At 40.2% G+C, this 18031-nt stretch overlaps 1 protein-coding gene across 1 annotated transcript in view; it reads left to right on the top strand.

Moving 5' to 3' along the window:
* The window catches only part of ITFG1 (integrin alpha FG-GAP repeat containing 1), a 923141-nt gene that overhangs the window by 754755 nt on the left and 150355 nt on the right, over positions 1–18031 (top strand). Inside the window, exon 15 of the mRNA XM_053719386.1 lies at positions 6754–6832. Coding sequence (XP_053575361.1) covers positions 6754–6832 — 79 coding nt within the window. The remainder of the gene's footprint in view (positions 1–6753; positions 6833–18031) is intronic.

Genomic DNA, 18031 nt, shown 5'->3' with positions numbered 1-18031 from the left:
ACAAACTAATAATGAGACTAGTAAGCTTGGAAAACACTTTAAATCAGGTTAACAAGCAAATATAAAAAACGTTACTGTGCCTTTAAGAGAAACAAATTTTGTCAAAATTTGAAAAACGGTGTAAAAAGGCAGTAAATCAAACAAAATTTTTACAGTATATGTAATAAGGTAACAGAGCATTGCACCTACTTGCAAATGGATGATTAACCCCTTAATGCAAAAAACAGATAAAAAAAACGACAGACGTTTTTAAACAGACACAACAAAACTGCCACAGCTGAGCTGTGGATTACCTTCCCTATAAACGATTTTGGAAGTCTTTTTAGCCCTTTAGAGATGTCCTGTAGTAATCATGGGACTGCTGAGGGAATCTGATGATTCATTTTTTAATTTTAACTGCGCAAAAAAGCGCTAAATTAGGTCCCTCCCACTCATATTACAACAGTGGGAAGCCTCAGTTAACTGTTTCTATGCAGAATTTAAGCCAGCCATGTGGAAAAATTAGGCCCCAATAAGTTTTATCACCAAACATATGTCAAAAAACAATTAAACATGCCAGCAAACGTTTTAAAACACATTTTTATAAGAGTATGTATCTCTATTAATCAGCCTGATACCAATCGCTTTCACCGCATTTAAGGCTATACTAACATTACAGTTTTATCACCAATGTACGTTAAAAAACGATTAAACATGCCAGCAAACGTTTTAAAACACATTTTTATGAGAGTATGTATCTCTATTAATAAGCCTTATACCAGTCGCTATCACTGCATTCAAGGCTTTACTTACATTACTTCGGTATCAGCAGTATTTTCTTAGTCAATTCCATTCCTTAGAAAAATATTTTACTTCACATACCTTATTTGCAGGCAAAACTGCACGCCATTCCCCCTCTGAAGTACCTCACTCCTCAGAATGTGTGAGAACAGCAAATGGATCTTAGTTACTTCTGCTAAGATCATAGAAAAACGCAGGCAGATTCTTCTTCCAAATACTGCCTGAGATAAACAGCACACTCCGGTGCCATTTAAAAATAACAAACTTTTGATTGAAGAAATAAACTAAGTATAAAACACCACAGTCCTCTCCCGACCTCCATCTATGTTGAGAGTTGCAAGAGAATGACTGGATATGACATGTGAGGGGAGGAGCTATATAGCAGCTCTGCTTGGGTGATCCTCTTGCAACTTCCTGTTGGGAAGGAGAATATCCCATAAGTAATGGATGATCCGTGGACTGGATACACTTAACAAGAGAAAGGGCATCACTCAATGCCCATCCTATATAATAAAAGGCCAAGTGTGTTTGTCCGAAGCTATCATGCGCAGTAGAGACAGCACGAGGACAAACACACCTGGCCTTTGAGTCCCTAGCTGATCTGCGCTCTGCGGCAGAAGTGGGCGTGGCCGGGCATGAGCGGGGATGTGGTCATGTGAATGGGGCGTGGACAGACGTCAATGGCCGTGAAGGGGGCGTGGCTGGGCGTGGTCACGCAATAGAGGGGAGAGAGATAGAGAGGGGAGAGAGATAGAGAGGGGAGAGGGATAGAGAGAGGGGGAGAGAGGGGGGAGAGAGAGAGGAGGGGGGAGAGAGGGGGGAAGAGAGAGAGAGAGGGGGTATAGAGCGAGATAGAGAGCGCAAAAGAGAGGGGGGGATAGAGCGCAAAAGAGAGGGGGAGAGAGAGCGCAAAAGAGAGGGGGAGAGAGAGTGCAAAAGAGAGGGGAGAGAGCGCAAATGAGAGGGGGAGAGAGAGCGCAAAAGAAAGGGGGGAGAGAGAGCGCAAAAGAGAGGGGGAGAGCGCAAAAGAGAGGGGGGAGAGCACAAAAGAGAGGGGGGAGAGAGAGAGCAAAAGAGAGGGGGAGAGAGCACAAAAAAGAGAGGGGGAGAGAGAGAGAGCGCAAAAGAGAGGGGGGAGAGAGAGAGCACAAAAGAGAGGGGGGAGAGATAGAGCTCAAAAGAGAGGGGGAGAGAGTTCAAAAGAGAGGGGGAGAGAGAGGGCAGAAGAGGGGGGATAAAGAGAGGGAGAGAGACAGCAAAAGAGGGGGAGAGTGCACAAAAGAGAGGGGGAAAGCGCAAAAGAGAGGGGGAGAGAAAGGGGGGAAGAGAGAGAGGGGGTAGAGAGAGAGAGAGAGGGGGAGAGAGAGGGGGATAGAGCGCAAAAGAGAGGGGGGAGAGAGAGCAAAAGAGAGGGGAGAGAGAGAGCGCAAAAGAGAGGGGTGGAGAGAGAGCGCAAAAGAGAGGGGGAGAGAGAGCGCAAAAGAGAGGGGGGGGAGAGCGCAAAAGAGAGGGGGAGAGAGAGAGCACAAAAAAGAGAGGGGGAGAGAGAGAGCGCAAAAGAGAGGGGGGAGAGAGAGAGCACAAAAGAGAGGGGGAGAGAGAGAGCTCAAAAGAGAGGGGGAGAGAGAGGGCAGAAGAGGGGGGATAAAGAGAGGGAGAGAGACAGCAAAAGAGGGGGAGAGTGCACAAAAGAGAGGGGGGAAAGCGCAAAAGAGAGGGGGAGAGAGAGCGCAAAAGAGAGGGGGGAGAGAGAGCGCAAAAGAGAGGGGGAGAAAGAGCGCAAAAGAGAGGGGGGAGAGAGAGCGCAAAAGAAAGGGGGAGAGCACAAAAGAGAGGGGGAAAGAGCGCAAAAGAGAGGGGGAGAGAGAGCGCAAAAGAGAGGGGAGAGAGAGCGCAAAAGAGAGGGGAGAGAGCGCAAAAGAGAGGGGGGAGAGAGCGCAAAAGAGAGGGGAGAGAGAGAGCACAAAAGAGAGGGGGCGAGAGAGAGCGCAAAAGAGAGGGGGGAGATGTGAATGGGGCGTGGAGAGCGCAAAAGAGAGGGGGGAGAGAGAGAGCACAAAAGAGAGGGGGAGAGAGAGAGCTCAAAAGAGAGGGGGAGAGAGAGGGCAGAAGAGGGGGGATAAAGAGAGGGAGAGAGACAGCAAAAGAGGGGGAGAGTGCACAAAAGAGAGGGGGGAAAGCGCAAAAGAGAGGGGGAGAGAGAGCGCAAAAGAAAGGGGGAGAGCACAAAAGAGAGGGGGAAAGAGCGCAAAAGAGAGGGGGAGAGAGAGCGCAAAAGAGAGGGGGGAGAGAGAGCAAAAGAGAGGGGAGAGAGAGAGCACAAAAGAGAGGGGGAGAGAGCTCAAAAGAGAGGGGGAGAGAGAGGGCAGAAGAGGGGGGATAAAGAGAGGGAGAGAGACAGCAAAAGAGGGGGAGAGCACAAAAGAGAGGGGGGAAAGCGCAAAAGAGAGGGGGAGAGAAAGGGGGGAAGAGAGAGAGAGAGGAGAGAGAGAGAGAGAGGGGGGGGAGAGAGAGGGGGGATAGAGAGCAAAAGAGAGGGGGGAGAGAGAGCAAAAGAGAGGGGGGAGAGAGAGAGCAAAAGAGAGGGGGGAGAGAGAGCGCAAAAGAGAGGGGAGAGAGCGCAAAAGAGAGGGGTGGAGAGAGAGCGCAAAAGAGAGGGGGAGAGAGAGCGCAAAAGAGAGAGGGGGAGAGAGCGCAAAAGAGAGGGGGGGAGAGCGCAAAAGAGAGGGGGGGAGAGCGCAAAAGAGAGGGGCGAGAGCGCAAAAGAGAGGGGGAGAGAGAGCGCAAAAAAGAGAGGGGGAGAGAGAGAGCGCAAAAGAGAGGGGGAGAGAGAGAGCACAAAAGAGAGGGGGGAGAGAGAGAGCTCAAAAGAGAGGGGGAGAGAGAGGGCAGAAGAGGGGGGATAAAGAGAGGGAGAGAGACAGCAAAAGAGGGGGAGAGTGCACAAAAGAGAGGGGGAAAGCGCAAAAGAGAGGGGGAGAGAGAGCGCAAAAGAGAGGGGGGAGAGAGAGCGCAAAAGAGAGGGGGGGAGAGCGCAAAAGAAAGGGAGAGAGCACAAAAGAGAGGGGGAGAGAGAGCGCAAAAGAGAGGGGGAGAGAGAGCGCAAAAGAGAGGGGGAGAGAGAGCGCAAAAGAGAGGGGGAGAGAGAGCGCAAAAGAGAGGGGGAGAGAGAGTGCAAAAGAGAGGGGGAGAGAGAGTGCAAAAGAGAGGGGAGAGAGAGCACAAAAGAGAGGGGGGAGAGAGCGCAAAAGAGAGGGGGGAAAGAGCGCAAAAGAGAGGGGAGAAAGAGAGCACAAAAGAGAGGGGGAGAGAGAGCGCAAAAGAGAGGGGGGAGATGTGAATGGGGCGTGGAGAGCGCAAAAGAGAGGGGGGAGAGAGAGAGCACAAAAGAGAGGGGAGAGAGAGCTCAAAAGAGAGGGGGAGAGAGAGGGCAGAAGAGGGGGGATAAAGAGAGGGAGAGAGACAGCAAAAGAGGGGGAGAGTGCACAAAAGAGTGGGGGAAAGCGCAAAAGAGAGGGGGAGAGAGAGCGCAAAAGAGAGGGGGAGAGAGAGCGCAAAAGAAAGGGGGAGAGCACAAAAGAGAGGGGGAAAGAGCGCAAAAGAGAGGGGGAGAGAGAGCGCAAAAGAGAGGGGAGAGAGAGCGCAAAAGAGAGGGGGGAGAGAGCGCAAAAGAGAGGGGGGAGAGAGCACAAAAGAGAGGGGGAGAGAGAGAGCGCAAAAGAGAGGGGGGAGAGAGAGCGCAAAAGAAAGGGGGAGAGCACAAAAGAGAGGGGGGAAAGAGCGCAAAAGAGAGGGGGGAGAGAGCGCAAAAGAGAGGGGGAGAGAGAGAGCACAAAAGAGAGGGGGAGAGAGAGCGCAAAAGAGAGGGGGGGAGAGAGAGCGCAAAAGAGAGGGGGGAGAGAGCGCAAAATAGAGGGGGGAGAGAGAGAGAGCAAAAGAGAGGGGGAGGGAGAGAGCGCAAGAGGTGGGACCGCTGTACTACAAAAAATGGCCCATGTGAACGGGCTTTAGGACTAGTACATTTATATAACATCATTTGTACAAATGATTCGATTTCTATTTGCCAGTAAAAAGTAATTAACAAAATATTCATTCAAAAAGGTTTTAAATGCATTTTTATCTGATTTTGTAACATAATTTATTGAATCCCCCAGAAACATTCAACTTCCTCATAACATTTTCATGCTGACACTTGGAAGAGGGGTCTGAGTAATACATGGCTGGTGGGGTGCAAGTGTCCCAAAGACAGTCTTTGCTATCGTGGGTGGGGTTTAGGGGTTTTTGGGCACTGTTTTGGCAGTGCTGGCTTTATTAATGAAACCGTAACATATATAGATAGATAGATAGATAGATAGATAGATAGATAGATAGATAGATAGATAGATAGATAGATATAAAAATAACAAGAGTATTGCGTTGAGCAATGATACTTTTTTATTGGACTAACTATACATTTATAAGTTGACAAGCTTTCAGAAGAATTCCTCTATTTCTCAAGTATGAAGCAATACTGACGAATTCAATGGAATTTACAGATTATATTTTAAAACACAGGATGGCTAAAAAGAACATAACGGGTTTCAGAGGTCTGAGTGCAGGGAGAGGAGGGGTTGTCGTAAAAATAAATTATGTGGGGGCTTCAATGCAATACTCTTGGTATTTTGATATCGAAATCACTGGACTAACATGACTACTCCAATCAACATATATATATATATATATATATATATATATATATATATATATATATATATATATATATATATACATATATATACAGTATATACAGGGGCGTATTATGGCCTAGGCCAACAAGGCTGGTGAATAGGGCAGCAGATTTGGGAGGGGCAGCACATCTGCCCTATCCTCTCTCTAAAAGTCAGAACACAGTACAGTGAGCGATAAAGTGCAGGATTTTACAGAGACGACAAGGCATGTGCGCTGATTAAGGTCGCTCTTCACAGGCAGTGCTCCATTAAACTGTTGCTTCATTTAGAGCCGTTTGCATTTTTGCAGTGGAAGCGTTCTTAGTGAGAAACTTGCGCGGGGATATGCTTACAAGGTGAGGCTGGAGGAGATGACCTTGTGCCGATATGCTGCCTCCTTGTTAGCTGTGGTGGGTCTGCAAGCACAGTGCTTATTGCAGATCTTAGTAACTAACAGACTGGATTCGTCTGTGCACTGCTTAGATCAGCTTGTGATGTCTAATCATAAACTCTCAGCTCTAATGTATGTTAGCTACTAATAGCTAGCTTTCTCTGCATTCATTAACCCACGGAGTAAATAGTAAACGGACACTTTGTTTCATTACTTGAATGATGGTAATTACTGTATGTTGCTGCATGTAAAGGGCAGTGATTGTTTCAAAGTGTATTCTTCTTTCCCTTCCTTCCTCTCTCACTTCTTTCCCTTTCTCCCTTCCTCAACTCACTCCCTCCCTTATTTCTTTCCCTCCCTAACTCCCTCCCTTGCTCTTTTCTTTCACTCCTTTCTTTACCTCCCTTCTTTCCCTCCCCCCTTTTCTCCTCTCCCTCCCCCCTTTCCTCTTCTCTCTTTCTCTCCCTCCCTCCCTTTTCTCCCCTCCACTTCTTTTCTCTCTCTTCTCTCTGGGAGAAAATAGTATGAGATGCATGCAATTCAACCCACCTGTACGCAAGTGTTTTGCTAGTCAATTTTCTTTTGAATTGTTATGAAAAAAACAAAACAATTTAGACACTGACCTTAAAAAATATTAAGGGGAAAACAGGCCTTTTTGTGTTGGGGGGGGGGGGGGGGGGGGCAGCAGAATTTTGAGTGCCTAGGGCAGCACAAAACCTAAATACGCCACTGAGTATATATATATATATATCATTGTGTGTGTGTTTTGAGCTAACCCCCTTCTTTGGACAAGTTACTGTATTACTAACCATGTTATTCTAAGGGTCCTCAGGTTTTACATCTGAGCTGATTTCTTTTATGTATCATTTATTTCAGCCTTTTGGTGTGAATCAGCCGGGACCATACATCATGTATACAACAGTAGATGCAAATGGATATCAGAAAAATGCATCAGGTATGACAAAACTATTTTTGTTTACATCTTTATATTCTGTAAGTAATCGGTTTATGACTGGTCACAATTATTGCCCATATTTCTTACTATATAACAACAGAATTGGATGTTTTGATGGTGGTTTTAGGTTATAGAGGTTATATTCAGTAGTCTGCTGGCTAGAATCGCCTTGTGTCTTGGGTTTGCTAGTTGACATTGCTAAACTGTACATCGCTGCAGAATCTGTTGGCGCTCTACAAATAACCGATAATAATAATCTGCCAGCCAAAGGCTGGGGTGTACATGCTCTGTTGGTCAGCATTGTCCTTTTAAGAGGTAAAACAAAACTAAATAATACATTAAAGAATAGATATTGATCATTTTTTTTATTTGGTTTTATATATATATATATATATATATATATATATATATATGTGTGTGTGTGTAAATGTATATATAAGTAGCAGGTGTCCCAGCACTCCAACCTTGGCACTGTATCAACCACCTGGGTGCCATCCTCAAAGTTCATATAGAGTAAAACTAGGAAATGTAAAAATATATAGAGAGTAAAACTAGGAAATGTAAAAATATATATAGAGTAAAACTAGGAAATGTAAAAATATATATAGAGTAAAACTAGGAAATGTAAAAATATATATAGAGTAAAACTAGGAAATGTAAAAATATATATAGAGTAAAACTAGGAAATGTAAAAATATATATAGAGTAAAACTAGGAAATGTAAAAATATATATAGAGTAAAACTAGGAAATGTAAAAATATATATAGAGTAAAACAAGGAAATGTAAAAATATATATAGAGTAAAACTAGGAAATGTAAATATATATATATATATGTGTGTGTGTGTGTGTGTGTGTGTCAGGAAGATGATCTAGAACAAAAGAGGAAGGAGGAGCGCACATAGCGGGAGCACAGTATACTGTAGTATTGCCCACTAAACAGAAAAAGGTATAGGATTGAGGACAAATGGACCCTCACATGTTTTAACCTCACCAGTATGAGGTTTACATTGCACTTTCAACCACCCCTGTGTCTAGTATTCATGTTTTCTCCTTTTGCTCCCTGTTCTGTGCACTGCTCCCCTCTTTTGTTCCACATATATAAATACAATAATACACTTATATAATCTCCTCTATTGTAAAGTCTCAATGCTTTGTATATCTTGCTTATTTACTTTAATGATAAGCTGAGCTTTGCTGTATTCAGACAAAAAAGTAATTTCTAAAATACCTTAGAGGTCATTTTTCATTACATAATTTATCCACTTAATAAATAGCAGTAGGTTCCGATGGAGATGTATTAAAGAGGTTATACAGAGTATAAATAACTGTTTCTCAGAACGTTTGGCACTAGCAGAGATATGGAAGCAATATCATGATACTTATAATGGAAACAAAATGCAAGAGGGAAATTTGGAGAGCAACGCACATGGTTGAGATTGAGAGTTTTCTGAAGAGGAGATAAGCGTTGACTGCCAGCCATAAAGTGAGATTCTCATTTACAGGCGTTGTTAGCTGCCATGCTCAAATATACCACCAGAGCTATATACGCCACAAGATGAGATCATTAGGGGACAGCTGCATAATACAACATGTGTCTTACTGCACTTGATTACCAGACAGCCCTGAGAATAGCACCTTATTACAGTATTTTAGATAAAATATGCTCAAATAAAAACAAATAATGCTGCTAAATCATATCACTGTAGTATCTTTTTTAAGTGTAGCAGAGATAATGAGTGGGTCTTTATGATGGAATCTGCTAAATTCAGTAGAGCACATTTTGTTCTGAAATTCACAGTCAATCAGACTGATAGAGGACTTCATTGAGTCAAGTAGACAAAGGATTTTATGTACCCAGTTAAGGAATCAAAAGTCTTGTAAAAGATTAGAACTACACTAGAATTTACACACAGCAAACCCCATTGTATCATGCTATGGAGTTTATATTCGGCAGCTTTCTTTGTATTTATCAGCTCAGACACATACGAGAAAGCAACTCGAAAACAAGACCAAACAATGTGCGTTCAATAGTTTGCCTCTCCTATTGTTAATGTAAGGCGCAGATGCCTGAGCTGTATTCCACAACTGCTGCAGTCAATACATTTGTTTATTTGCTGATAATATAAAAATACATTTCATTTTGAAGAAAATGATTTTCCATTTTGATGAAAACTTCTCATTTACTTAGGTCGCACTCACATAATAGTAAAAGTGCTTTAAAAAGGAAGATACGAAAACATTCTTACTGGCATTGCCTTTCACTTGCAAGTACAAACTGCCCAAATAACTCCAGGAAAGGATTTCTTTCCATACAAAACAAGAGACAATCGATTGTGCCTTTCATGAGGAGTATAGGCGCTCGATTCCACCAAAAAGGACAGCTCAACCCTAAAATACCAATCAATTCTCCTTATGAGGTTTATTTGAGCTAAAAGAGACTGCACCCTGAGTGGCACTGGCTTTGTGGACAAGCACAGAAGTTTTTCCAGCTTTTGTTCTGTCTCAGTTGAGTGCGTCTCTCTATTTATTTTTTGTGTGTGCAAATTGCTCTTGGGTCTCCCTAAGAGTAAAAGGGGAAACCAGACATTGACTCCTTGCACACATGCCCTAGAGAGATGCAACTGCACCTCATTGACGAGGCCCAGAGAGGCGAAACGTAGGTCTGGGGTTTGTTTGTTTTCCCTCATTTAGAGGAGTATTGCCTGGTGTATAATTGGGGCTGACAGGATCAGACTGATGTTACAGAATATTTCTCCTCTGTGAAGCGCATAGTGAGCTAAAAGTGACTGCACCCTGAGTTTCATTTCTTTTCATTTTTTTTTTTAAAGACATGTTTATAATCACCAGTTGGCACTTACTTTTTATGGCTCAATATTTGTACTAGATTAAATTGTTTATTACAATGTCATCCATTACCATTCATTAAAAGGACAGTAAACATCTAGGGCTAGATTACAAGTGGAACGCTATTTACCGCTCCTGCTCGAGCATTAATTGCACTAGAAGTAAGCTTTTTTTGCTCGTATTATGATTTGAAAGTAAACTGTTTTTGTTCATGCACTAAAAAAAAGCCAAACTTAGAATATTGCGTGCACATTCACGTATTCCCCTGTAGAAATCAATGGAGAAAAAAAAACGCACACCCAATCGCTTATTCTCATGTGCGCTAACACGACAGGAAAATATTTCACATCCCAATTTTCTTCACATTCAAAAATATGTTCTTGTTATCTGATGGTATTTTTGGTACAATATATATCTATAGCTATATCTATAGATGATTTTATATATATATATATATATATATATATATATATATATATATATATATATATATATATATATATATATATATATATACACACACAAAGTCCCAGTATGAATCTGCCCTCCTGTAGTCAACTACCTGGTGTGTCTGTGAATCCAAATACAATGCCAAAGAACAGGTACAGACCAGGATTTGTATCAACAAGGATTAGAAAATTTAAATTTGGCTATTCTTTGTTGATGCAAATTCTGGTCTGTACCTGTTCTTTGGAATTGTGTGTGTGTGTGTATATATATATATATATATATCGCAAAAAGGAAGGCACTCGCCGGGTTTAATAAGGATAAAGTTTTATTCCTTATGAAGTAACGTTTCGGAGTTTTACCTCCGTTTGAAAACGGAGGTAAAACTCTGAAACGTTACTTCATAAGGAATAAAACTTTATCCTTATTAAACCCGGCGAGTGCCTTCCTTTTTGCGATATGTTGGATCTGTGAATTATGCAGGATCTCTTTGATGTGCACCCCGGTGGTTCAAAGGTTACCGTGAGTACTAGGCCATGCTATAAAGACTATATATATATATATATATATATATATATATATATATATCTATGTATAAATACTTAGAACATATTAGTTAAAACCTTTATTAAATATGAATATTGCATAAATATGCTTTTACATGTCTTCCTCTACTTGACTGCAAAGGGCTTCAATGCACTGAAGAAGGATAGTTTTATTCCCCGAAACGTCAATAAATTTGACTATTTTATTTGGAAAAATCCTGGCTTGTTTCTGTGGGAACTATTATATTTACACGGAACAACCGGGTGGTTGACCCCACGAGGGTGGATTCACATTGGGACTGTTTATATATATATATATATATATATATATATAAAATGTGTGTGTACATATGTATTTATGTGTTTATATCTGTACATATAAATACATATGTATACATATATAAACATTTATTTATACATCCATCTTTAGACATGTATATGTACAGTATGTATCCCTATGTTAAAGCCCTTTGCCTGCCCTTTTCCCCCCCAACACCTCAGACCTCATATCTTTGAGCCCTTATAACTTTTACGTGCAATATATATTTTTTTAATCATTTTTGTAAGATAGTGTTATTATGAGTATAACGATACTTTTTAATGTATTTTTTATGTGTTTTGTGCAACTTTTAAGTTTTGCAAAACAGTTAACCAGAGCTGCAGTAATCATAACTAGCATAAATCGAGATTGCGCTCAAGCGATTGCGTTTGCTTTCAACTCGTAATACCAGCGGTAAGCCCGATAAGCACAAACACCCGCAATAAACCCCTTATCACTCACCACAAACGTTTGCGCTCCACTCGTAATTTGGCCCCTTGTAATTACAAGACATTTCTGTTGTTTTCCTATAGAATAACAGTTCAGCAAAGTCTTAACATTTTTAAAACAAATTAACATCCTTTTTACTGCAGTTATCTTTCAATCGCCAAACTCCACAATTTGCCTTATTTGATGGAGACAATCTGGGGTTTAGTCCACACAGACAACAGTATAAAGTTAGTATAAAATGCATTGGTTTGCTGTTATCTAATAAAGTGCATTGGAGAGGAGATTTAGGTGCTGTTTTACAGTCCTTTGTTTCATTAAAGGGTTACTAACCCCACATTTGTTTCTTTCATGATTCGGTTAGAGCATGCAATTGTAAGCAACTTTCTAATTTACTCCTATTATAACATTTTCTTTGTTCTCTTGATATATTTATTTGAAATAGCAGAAATAAATGCTTTGGAGCCGGACCATTTTAGATTCAGAACCTGGGTTGCGCTTGCTGATTGGATGGCTAAATGTCGCCACCAATCAGCAAACCCTATCCAGGGCACTGAACCAAAAATAGGCTGACTCCAAAGCTTTCATTCCTGTTTTTCCAAATAAAGATAGCAAGAAATATTTGGGTTTGCTATCGCTTGCTTGTATACGGAAAATAATGAGAATTCCTCCATGTTTCTGATGTACAATGGAATTTCTAAGATTTTAGGCCAAAGCGGATGTGTCTTCCATTGCCAGTCTATAGTTATCACTCACACTAGTCTGAGCTATGGGGAGTCACTGCCCCAATAAATTAATCTGGGAACACGAATGCCCTCATTGTCGCTCTCATGTAGTCCCACTGCACTGTCAAATGAGGGCCTAGTTGGACCCCTAAAGCTTATAATACCTGATTACCGGACTGCCAGTTAACTTTATTTTTATAACTCTATCAATAGATAACTATATCCAGCGGAATCGATTGCCAAAAAATACAAACTGTATCCACTGGGACAGTGTATTTAATAAACTAACAGAATGTGATACTTTGTGACATTACACTGGATAACTTGTCTCAAAATAATATCTATGCAGTCATACTACTACAGGACAATCACTAGTGGAAATGATCTATTTTGATAGTATTATAGCTGACAGTCAGTACCTTAGTATACATGAGTGGAAATAAACTACTTGATATTTAAGTGGGGCATTATTATGTAGCAGCCTTTTTCAGATTTGTGCAGCTTGATACATACTACCATTGTATTCCCTCGCTACTGGGGCTTATATAACTGCCATATAACTTAGTAACTGCCGGCATTTTTGTTTTAACATGAACCCATTGTTTTAATATTTTTCTTATAAAGTTTTATGTTTTAATTCAATTATGACGCACACAAAATTATGTTATAACCAAGGGCGGACTGATCAGCCTGGCAAATAGGACCTAGACTGAGGGCCCAAAATTTAGGGGGGCCACAAATGGCATCTTCATGGCTCCTGGGGCTGACAGCTGCTTTATCAGTAACTAAGCAGTAAAGTGTGGGTTTAGATGGGGCCCTGACCCTTCGCAAGTGTTTTTTTTATGGGGGCAGGGCAGGGAGGCTACCATGTTCACTTGCATAAATTTAGTACATTTGGGTCAGTGTGAGACAGTGGGGCCCTTCCCTAATTCTTGCCCGGGGCCATGATTGGTCTCAGTCCATCCCTGGTTATAACATGTCTTCCTGGGTCTCAACATGAGTTCATATAAAGTATCGCTTTTTTTTGTTCAGTTACTTAAGCTGAAACCAGAGCATTTGATACATAACACCTTCTAACCACTGTAAATATTGTGTTATAAGGCCAATATAATTTAAACAGAACGTTAATAGACCCTAATACCAGATAAGTGGTGCCATCAAATTTTCTCTTTCTTATTGTATTGTCAGACCTTTGCCTTCTAGGGTTATAATGTTTAATAGAACTAAATTCACATGAACAGCCATATGGGTTATCAAGAGGTTAATGGTATTGAGTTAGAAAATTCTATAAAAAAAAAGCTGCTGTCAAATTGCTGAAGGTAAAGGCAAAATGTAGTACAAAAAGTATGGGGATCTAAATCTTCAGACCATGTCACTTTTGCTTAACTAATATCTGTAGGATTAAAATACGTAGATAATGCCCCTCTTGGGAGCGCCAGAGAATTGCTGGAAACTTGTAATGAGACAATTAGCAGCAGCAGTCACATGACCTAACCAATAACCAGCTGTAATGTTTGTAGCTCCCAATTTGGACATTTTTATGTGTTTAACCCCTTTGCAACAGTTGACACATAGATTTAAATTGTCACTAGTGCAAAAATTACAAGCTTTACCATGATGTCTCTACATAACTTGGTTTCTAATGGAGAATGATATTACTGCAGCATCAGTGCTTGGTGAATGAAATAAGTACAGCTATAAGTGTTTGGTACATGATCAGCACAGTGTTGTATCCTATTCTAGATCATTGAAGTTTGTACCATATGTGATTTCATTTAGGACATCACAATTACAAGTCCCACATTTCATGTAATCTGAACTGCGTAATGTTTCTCTAACATATGTTACTGTCATCTTGTCATTGTTGCTCTGAAGAATAAAAGTGTCTACATTTTTCATTACACATTTATATTTAGGAATATTTCTAAATAAGCTTTATAGTTCTTTTAACCATAACATCAGACATTTTATATATAATAAAACTTGGCAGAATTGTTCACAAATTCGGCATCTGCCAGGCTTTCTAGATTGAAAGAGTTAAAAGATGTTCCATGCTGTATAATTTCATTTAATCAGTTTTCTCCATGCCCTAATCCTTCTCAGCTCTGCAAGGCTGCTACTTCTGCTCTCCACCAAGAAATTAAGAGTGTGCACAGATTGACAGGTCAGCCCCTCCGCATGAGTTTGAGGACAAACAGCTGTGTGATTTATAATTCAGGCAGAGACTCTTCCCAGGGGTATTCCCAGTAGGACTGATGGGACTTATGCACAGCATTACTATTTGTAAGAAAACGGATTCTAAATATCTTTTAGCGCACTGTTGTATATTTATGTAGTCAGGTTACTATATTTCAATGACACTTCATGGTGGCCAATGCTTTAGGCATCAGTAGATTACAGCAGATCTATAGTGCCTATAAGAGTCCGGTTGTGGCAGATGTCTTATAAGTATCAAAACCCAGTGACAACCAGGAATCTAGAAAAACAAGCCACCTGGAAGTGCTGGTAAATGCAAATAAATATGGAATCCTAATTGTCTTATTGATTAGCTTGTAGAGCTCACATTCCTTGCAAACATTTTAGTTTATCACTTGAGATCTGTGATAGAAGCTCATACTCTGTCACACAGGTAAAGTCGTCTTCCCTACTTGCAGACAGAGAAGCCAGAAAGCAGAAAACCAGTAGAACAATAGTAGAACTAGAACGTGTGACTAGAGAAAATATTTTCTGCTGTCAATAATCCAAGTAAAGTTTAAACCAGCGCACAGTATTCAAAGTCTGCTATTTATGGGATGCAAAATCCTCAGATATAACTTGTCAGTATACCCACATGCCACACAAACAGCACACATTAAACACATACCACGTTCACACATTCATTTAAAAAGTTATTGTAATACCAAGCAAACGTTAAAAAAGAATGAAAATTCTGAAGTTTAAAAGGACAGTAGATTCAAAATCACATTTTGATGAGAGCAAGAGAGCATGTAATTTCTTTCATGTAATTGGCAAGAGTCCATGAGCTAGTGACATATGGGATATACAATCCTACCAGGAGGGGCAAAGTTTCCAAAATCTCAAAATGCCTACAAATACACCCCTCACTACACCCACAATTCAGTTTTACAAACTTTGCCTCCTATGGAGGTGGTGGAGTAAGTTTGTGCTTGATTTTCTACGTTGATATGCGCTTCTCAGCATTTTGAAGCCCGATTCCTCTCAGGGTACTGTGAATGTCAGAGGGACGTGAAGGGAGTATCACCTATTGAATTCTATGGTTTTCCTTGCGGGAAATCTTTTTAATAGGTTCTCTGTTATCGGTCGTAGAGATTCATCTCCTACCTCCCTTTTTCAGATCGACGATATACTCTCATATTCCATTGCCTCTACTGATAACCGTTTCAGTACTGGTTTGGCTATCTGCTATAGGTGGATAGGTGTCTTTCGGTAAGTATGTTTTCATTACTTAAAGGGACAGTCAACCATAGAATTGTTATTGTTTTAAAAGATAGACAATCCCTTTATTACTCATTCCCCAGTTTTGCATAACCAACACAGTTATATTAATGTACTTTTTAACTTTGTGATTACCTTGTATCTAGGAACCTTCTTCCAGCCCCCTGATCACATGACTGTGACTGTTTACTATCTATTGTCTTAAATTTAGCATTGTTTTGTGCTAGATCTTAAATAACCCCCTGTACCTGAACACAGTGTTATCTATATGGCCCACGTGTACTTTCTGTCTCTTTGTGTTGAAAAGAGATTTTAAAAGCCTGTGATAAGAGGCAGCCCTCAAAGGCTTAGAAATTAGCATATGAGCCTACCTATGTTTAGTTTAAACTAAGAATACCAAGAGAAAAAAGCAAATTTGATGATAAAAGTAAATTGGAAAGTCGATTAAAATTAAAAGTCCTATCTGAATAATGAAAGTTTAATTTATACTTGACTGTCCCTTTAAGACACTCTCAGCTATGGTTTGGTACTTTATGTATTAATATAAAGTTCTAAATATATGTATTGTACTTATATTTGCCATGAGTCAGGTTTATGTATATTTCCTTTTGCAGACTATCAGTTTCATATTTGGGGAAAAAAAATTCTTACCTGGGGTATAGTCTTTTTTCAAATTGACTGCTTTTTCATAAAATTTTCGAGGGCAAATTAGCCTCGCAAGGTCGTAAAATGTTGAGGTTTATTGCGTCATTTTTGGCACGAGAATTTTTTTGGCGCGAAGGTTTGTTCGGTGATGCAAATTTGTCATTTCCAGCGTCTTAGTTGACGCCGAGTTTCTTTGCACAAGGTTGCATCTGCAATGACGCGAGTGTGTCATTTCCGGATGATGTTGGCGCCAAAAAATTTAATTTTGCGTTGTGCGTCATACTTGGCGCCAAATAATTTCATTATTTAAAACCCCATTCCTATATGCCTCTTGCCTTTTTATATGTCAGAGGGCTATGCTATTTGCATTTTTTCCCATTCCTGAAACTGCCATATAAGGAAATTGATAATTTTGCTTTATATGTTGTTTTTTCTCTTACATTTGCAAGATGTATCAATCTGATCCTGTCTCAGAAACCACTGTTGGAACCTTGCTATCTGATAACAGTTCTACCAAAGCTAAGTGTATCTGTTGTACATTTGTGGAGATTATATCTCCAGCTGTGGTATGTAATAGTTGTCATGATAAGCTTTTACATGCAGAGAATGTATCCATCAGTAATAGTACAATGCCTGTTGTTCCTTCAACATCTAATGTACATGATATCCCTGTGAATATAAAAGATTTTATTGCTGATGCGATTCAGAAGGCTTTGTCTGCTATCCCGCCTTCTAATAAACATAAAAGGTCTTTTAAAACTTCTCATAAAGTTGATGAAATTTCATATGACCGACAACATACTGAATTATCTTTCTCTGATGAGGATCTATCGTCAGAAGATCCTTCCTCAGATATTGACATTGACAAATCTAATTATTTATTTAAAATGGAGTATATTCGTTCCTTGTTAAAAGAGGTGTTGATTACGTTGGATATTAAGGAAACTAGTCCTCTTGATACTAAAACTAGTAAACGTTTAAATTCTGTTTATAAACCTCCTGTGGTTACTCCAGAGGTTTTTCCAGTTCCTGGTGCTATTTCTGATATGATTTCTAAGGAATGGAATAGGCCTGCTACTTTTTATTCCTCCTTCAAGGTTTATAAAATGGTATCCTTTGCTGGCGGTTAGTTTGGAGTTTTGGGAAAAAATCCCCAAAGTTGATGGGCCTATTTCTACTCTTGCCAAACGTACTACTATTCCTATGGAAGATAGTACTTCCTTTAAGGACCCTTGAATCTTATCTAAGGAAAGCTTATTAATATTCTGGCTATCTTCTCAGGCCTGCCATTTCTATGGCTGATGTTGCAGCTGCATCAACTTTTTGGTTGGAAAGTTTAGCACAACAGTAAATGGATCCTGATTTGTCTAGCATTGTTCGCTTGCTTCAACATGCTAATCATTTTATGTGTGATGCCATTTTTGATATCATCACAATTGATGTTAAATCTATGTCTTTAGCTATTTTAGCTAGAAGAGCTTTGTGGCTCAAATATTGGAATGCTGACATGGTATCTAAGTCTAGATTACTATCTCTTTCTTTCCAAAGTAATAATTTATTTGGTTCTCAGTTGGATTTGATTATTTCAACTGTCACTGGGGGGAAGGGAGTTTTTTTTGCCTCAGGATAAAAGACCCTAAGGGTAAATCTAAAGCTTCTAACCGTTTTTGTTCCTTTCAACAAAATAAGGAACAGAAACCCAATCCTTCCCCCAAAGAATCTGGTTCCAATTAGAAACCTTCTTCAAGTTGGAGTAAATCCAAGCCGT

The sequence above is a fragment of the Bombina bombina genome, chromosome 1, assembly GCF_027579735.1.
Source record: "Bombina bombina isolate aBomBom1 chromosome 1, aBomBom1.pri, whole genome shotgun sequence".
Taxonomy (NCBI): domain Eukaryota; kingdom Metazoa; phylum Chordata; class Amphibia; order Anura; family Bombinatoridae; genus Bombina; species Bombina bombina.
Note: the sequence above shows the minus strand (reverse complement) of the source record. Positions and strands in the feature narration are given on the sequence as shown.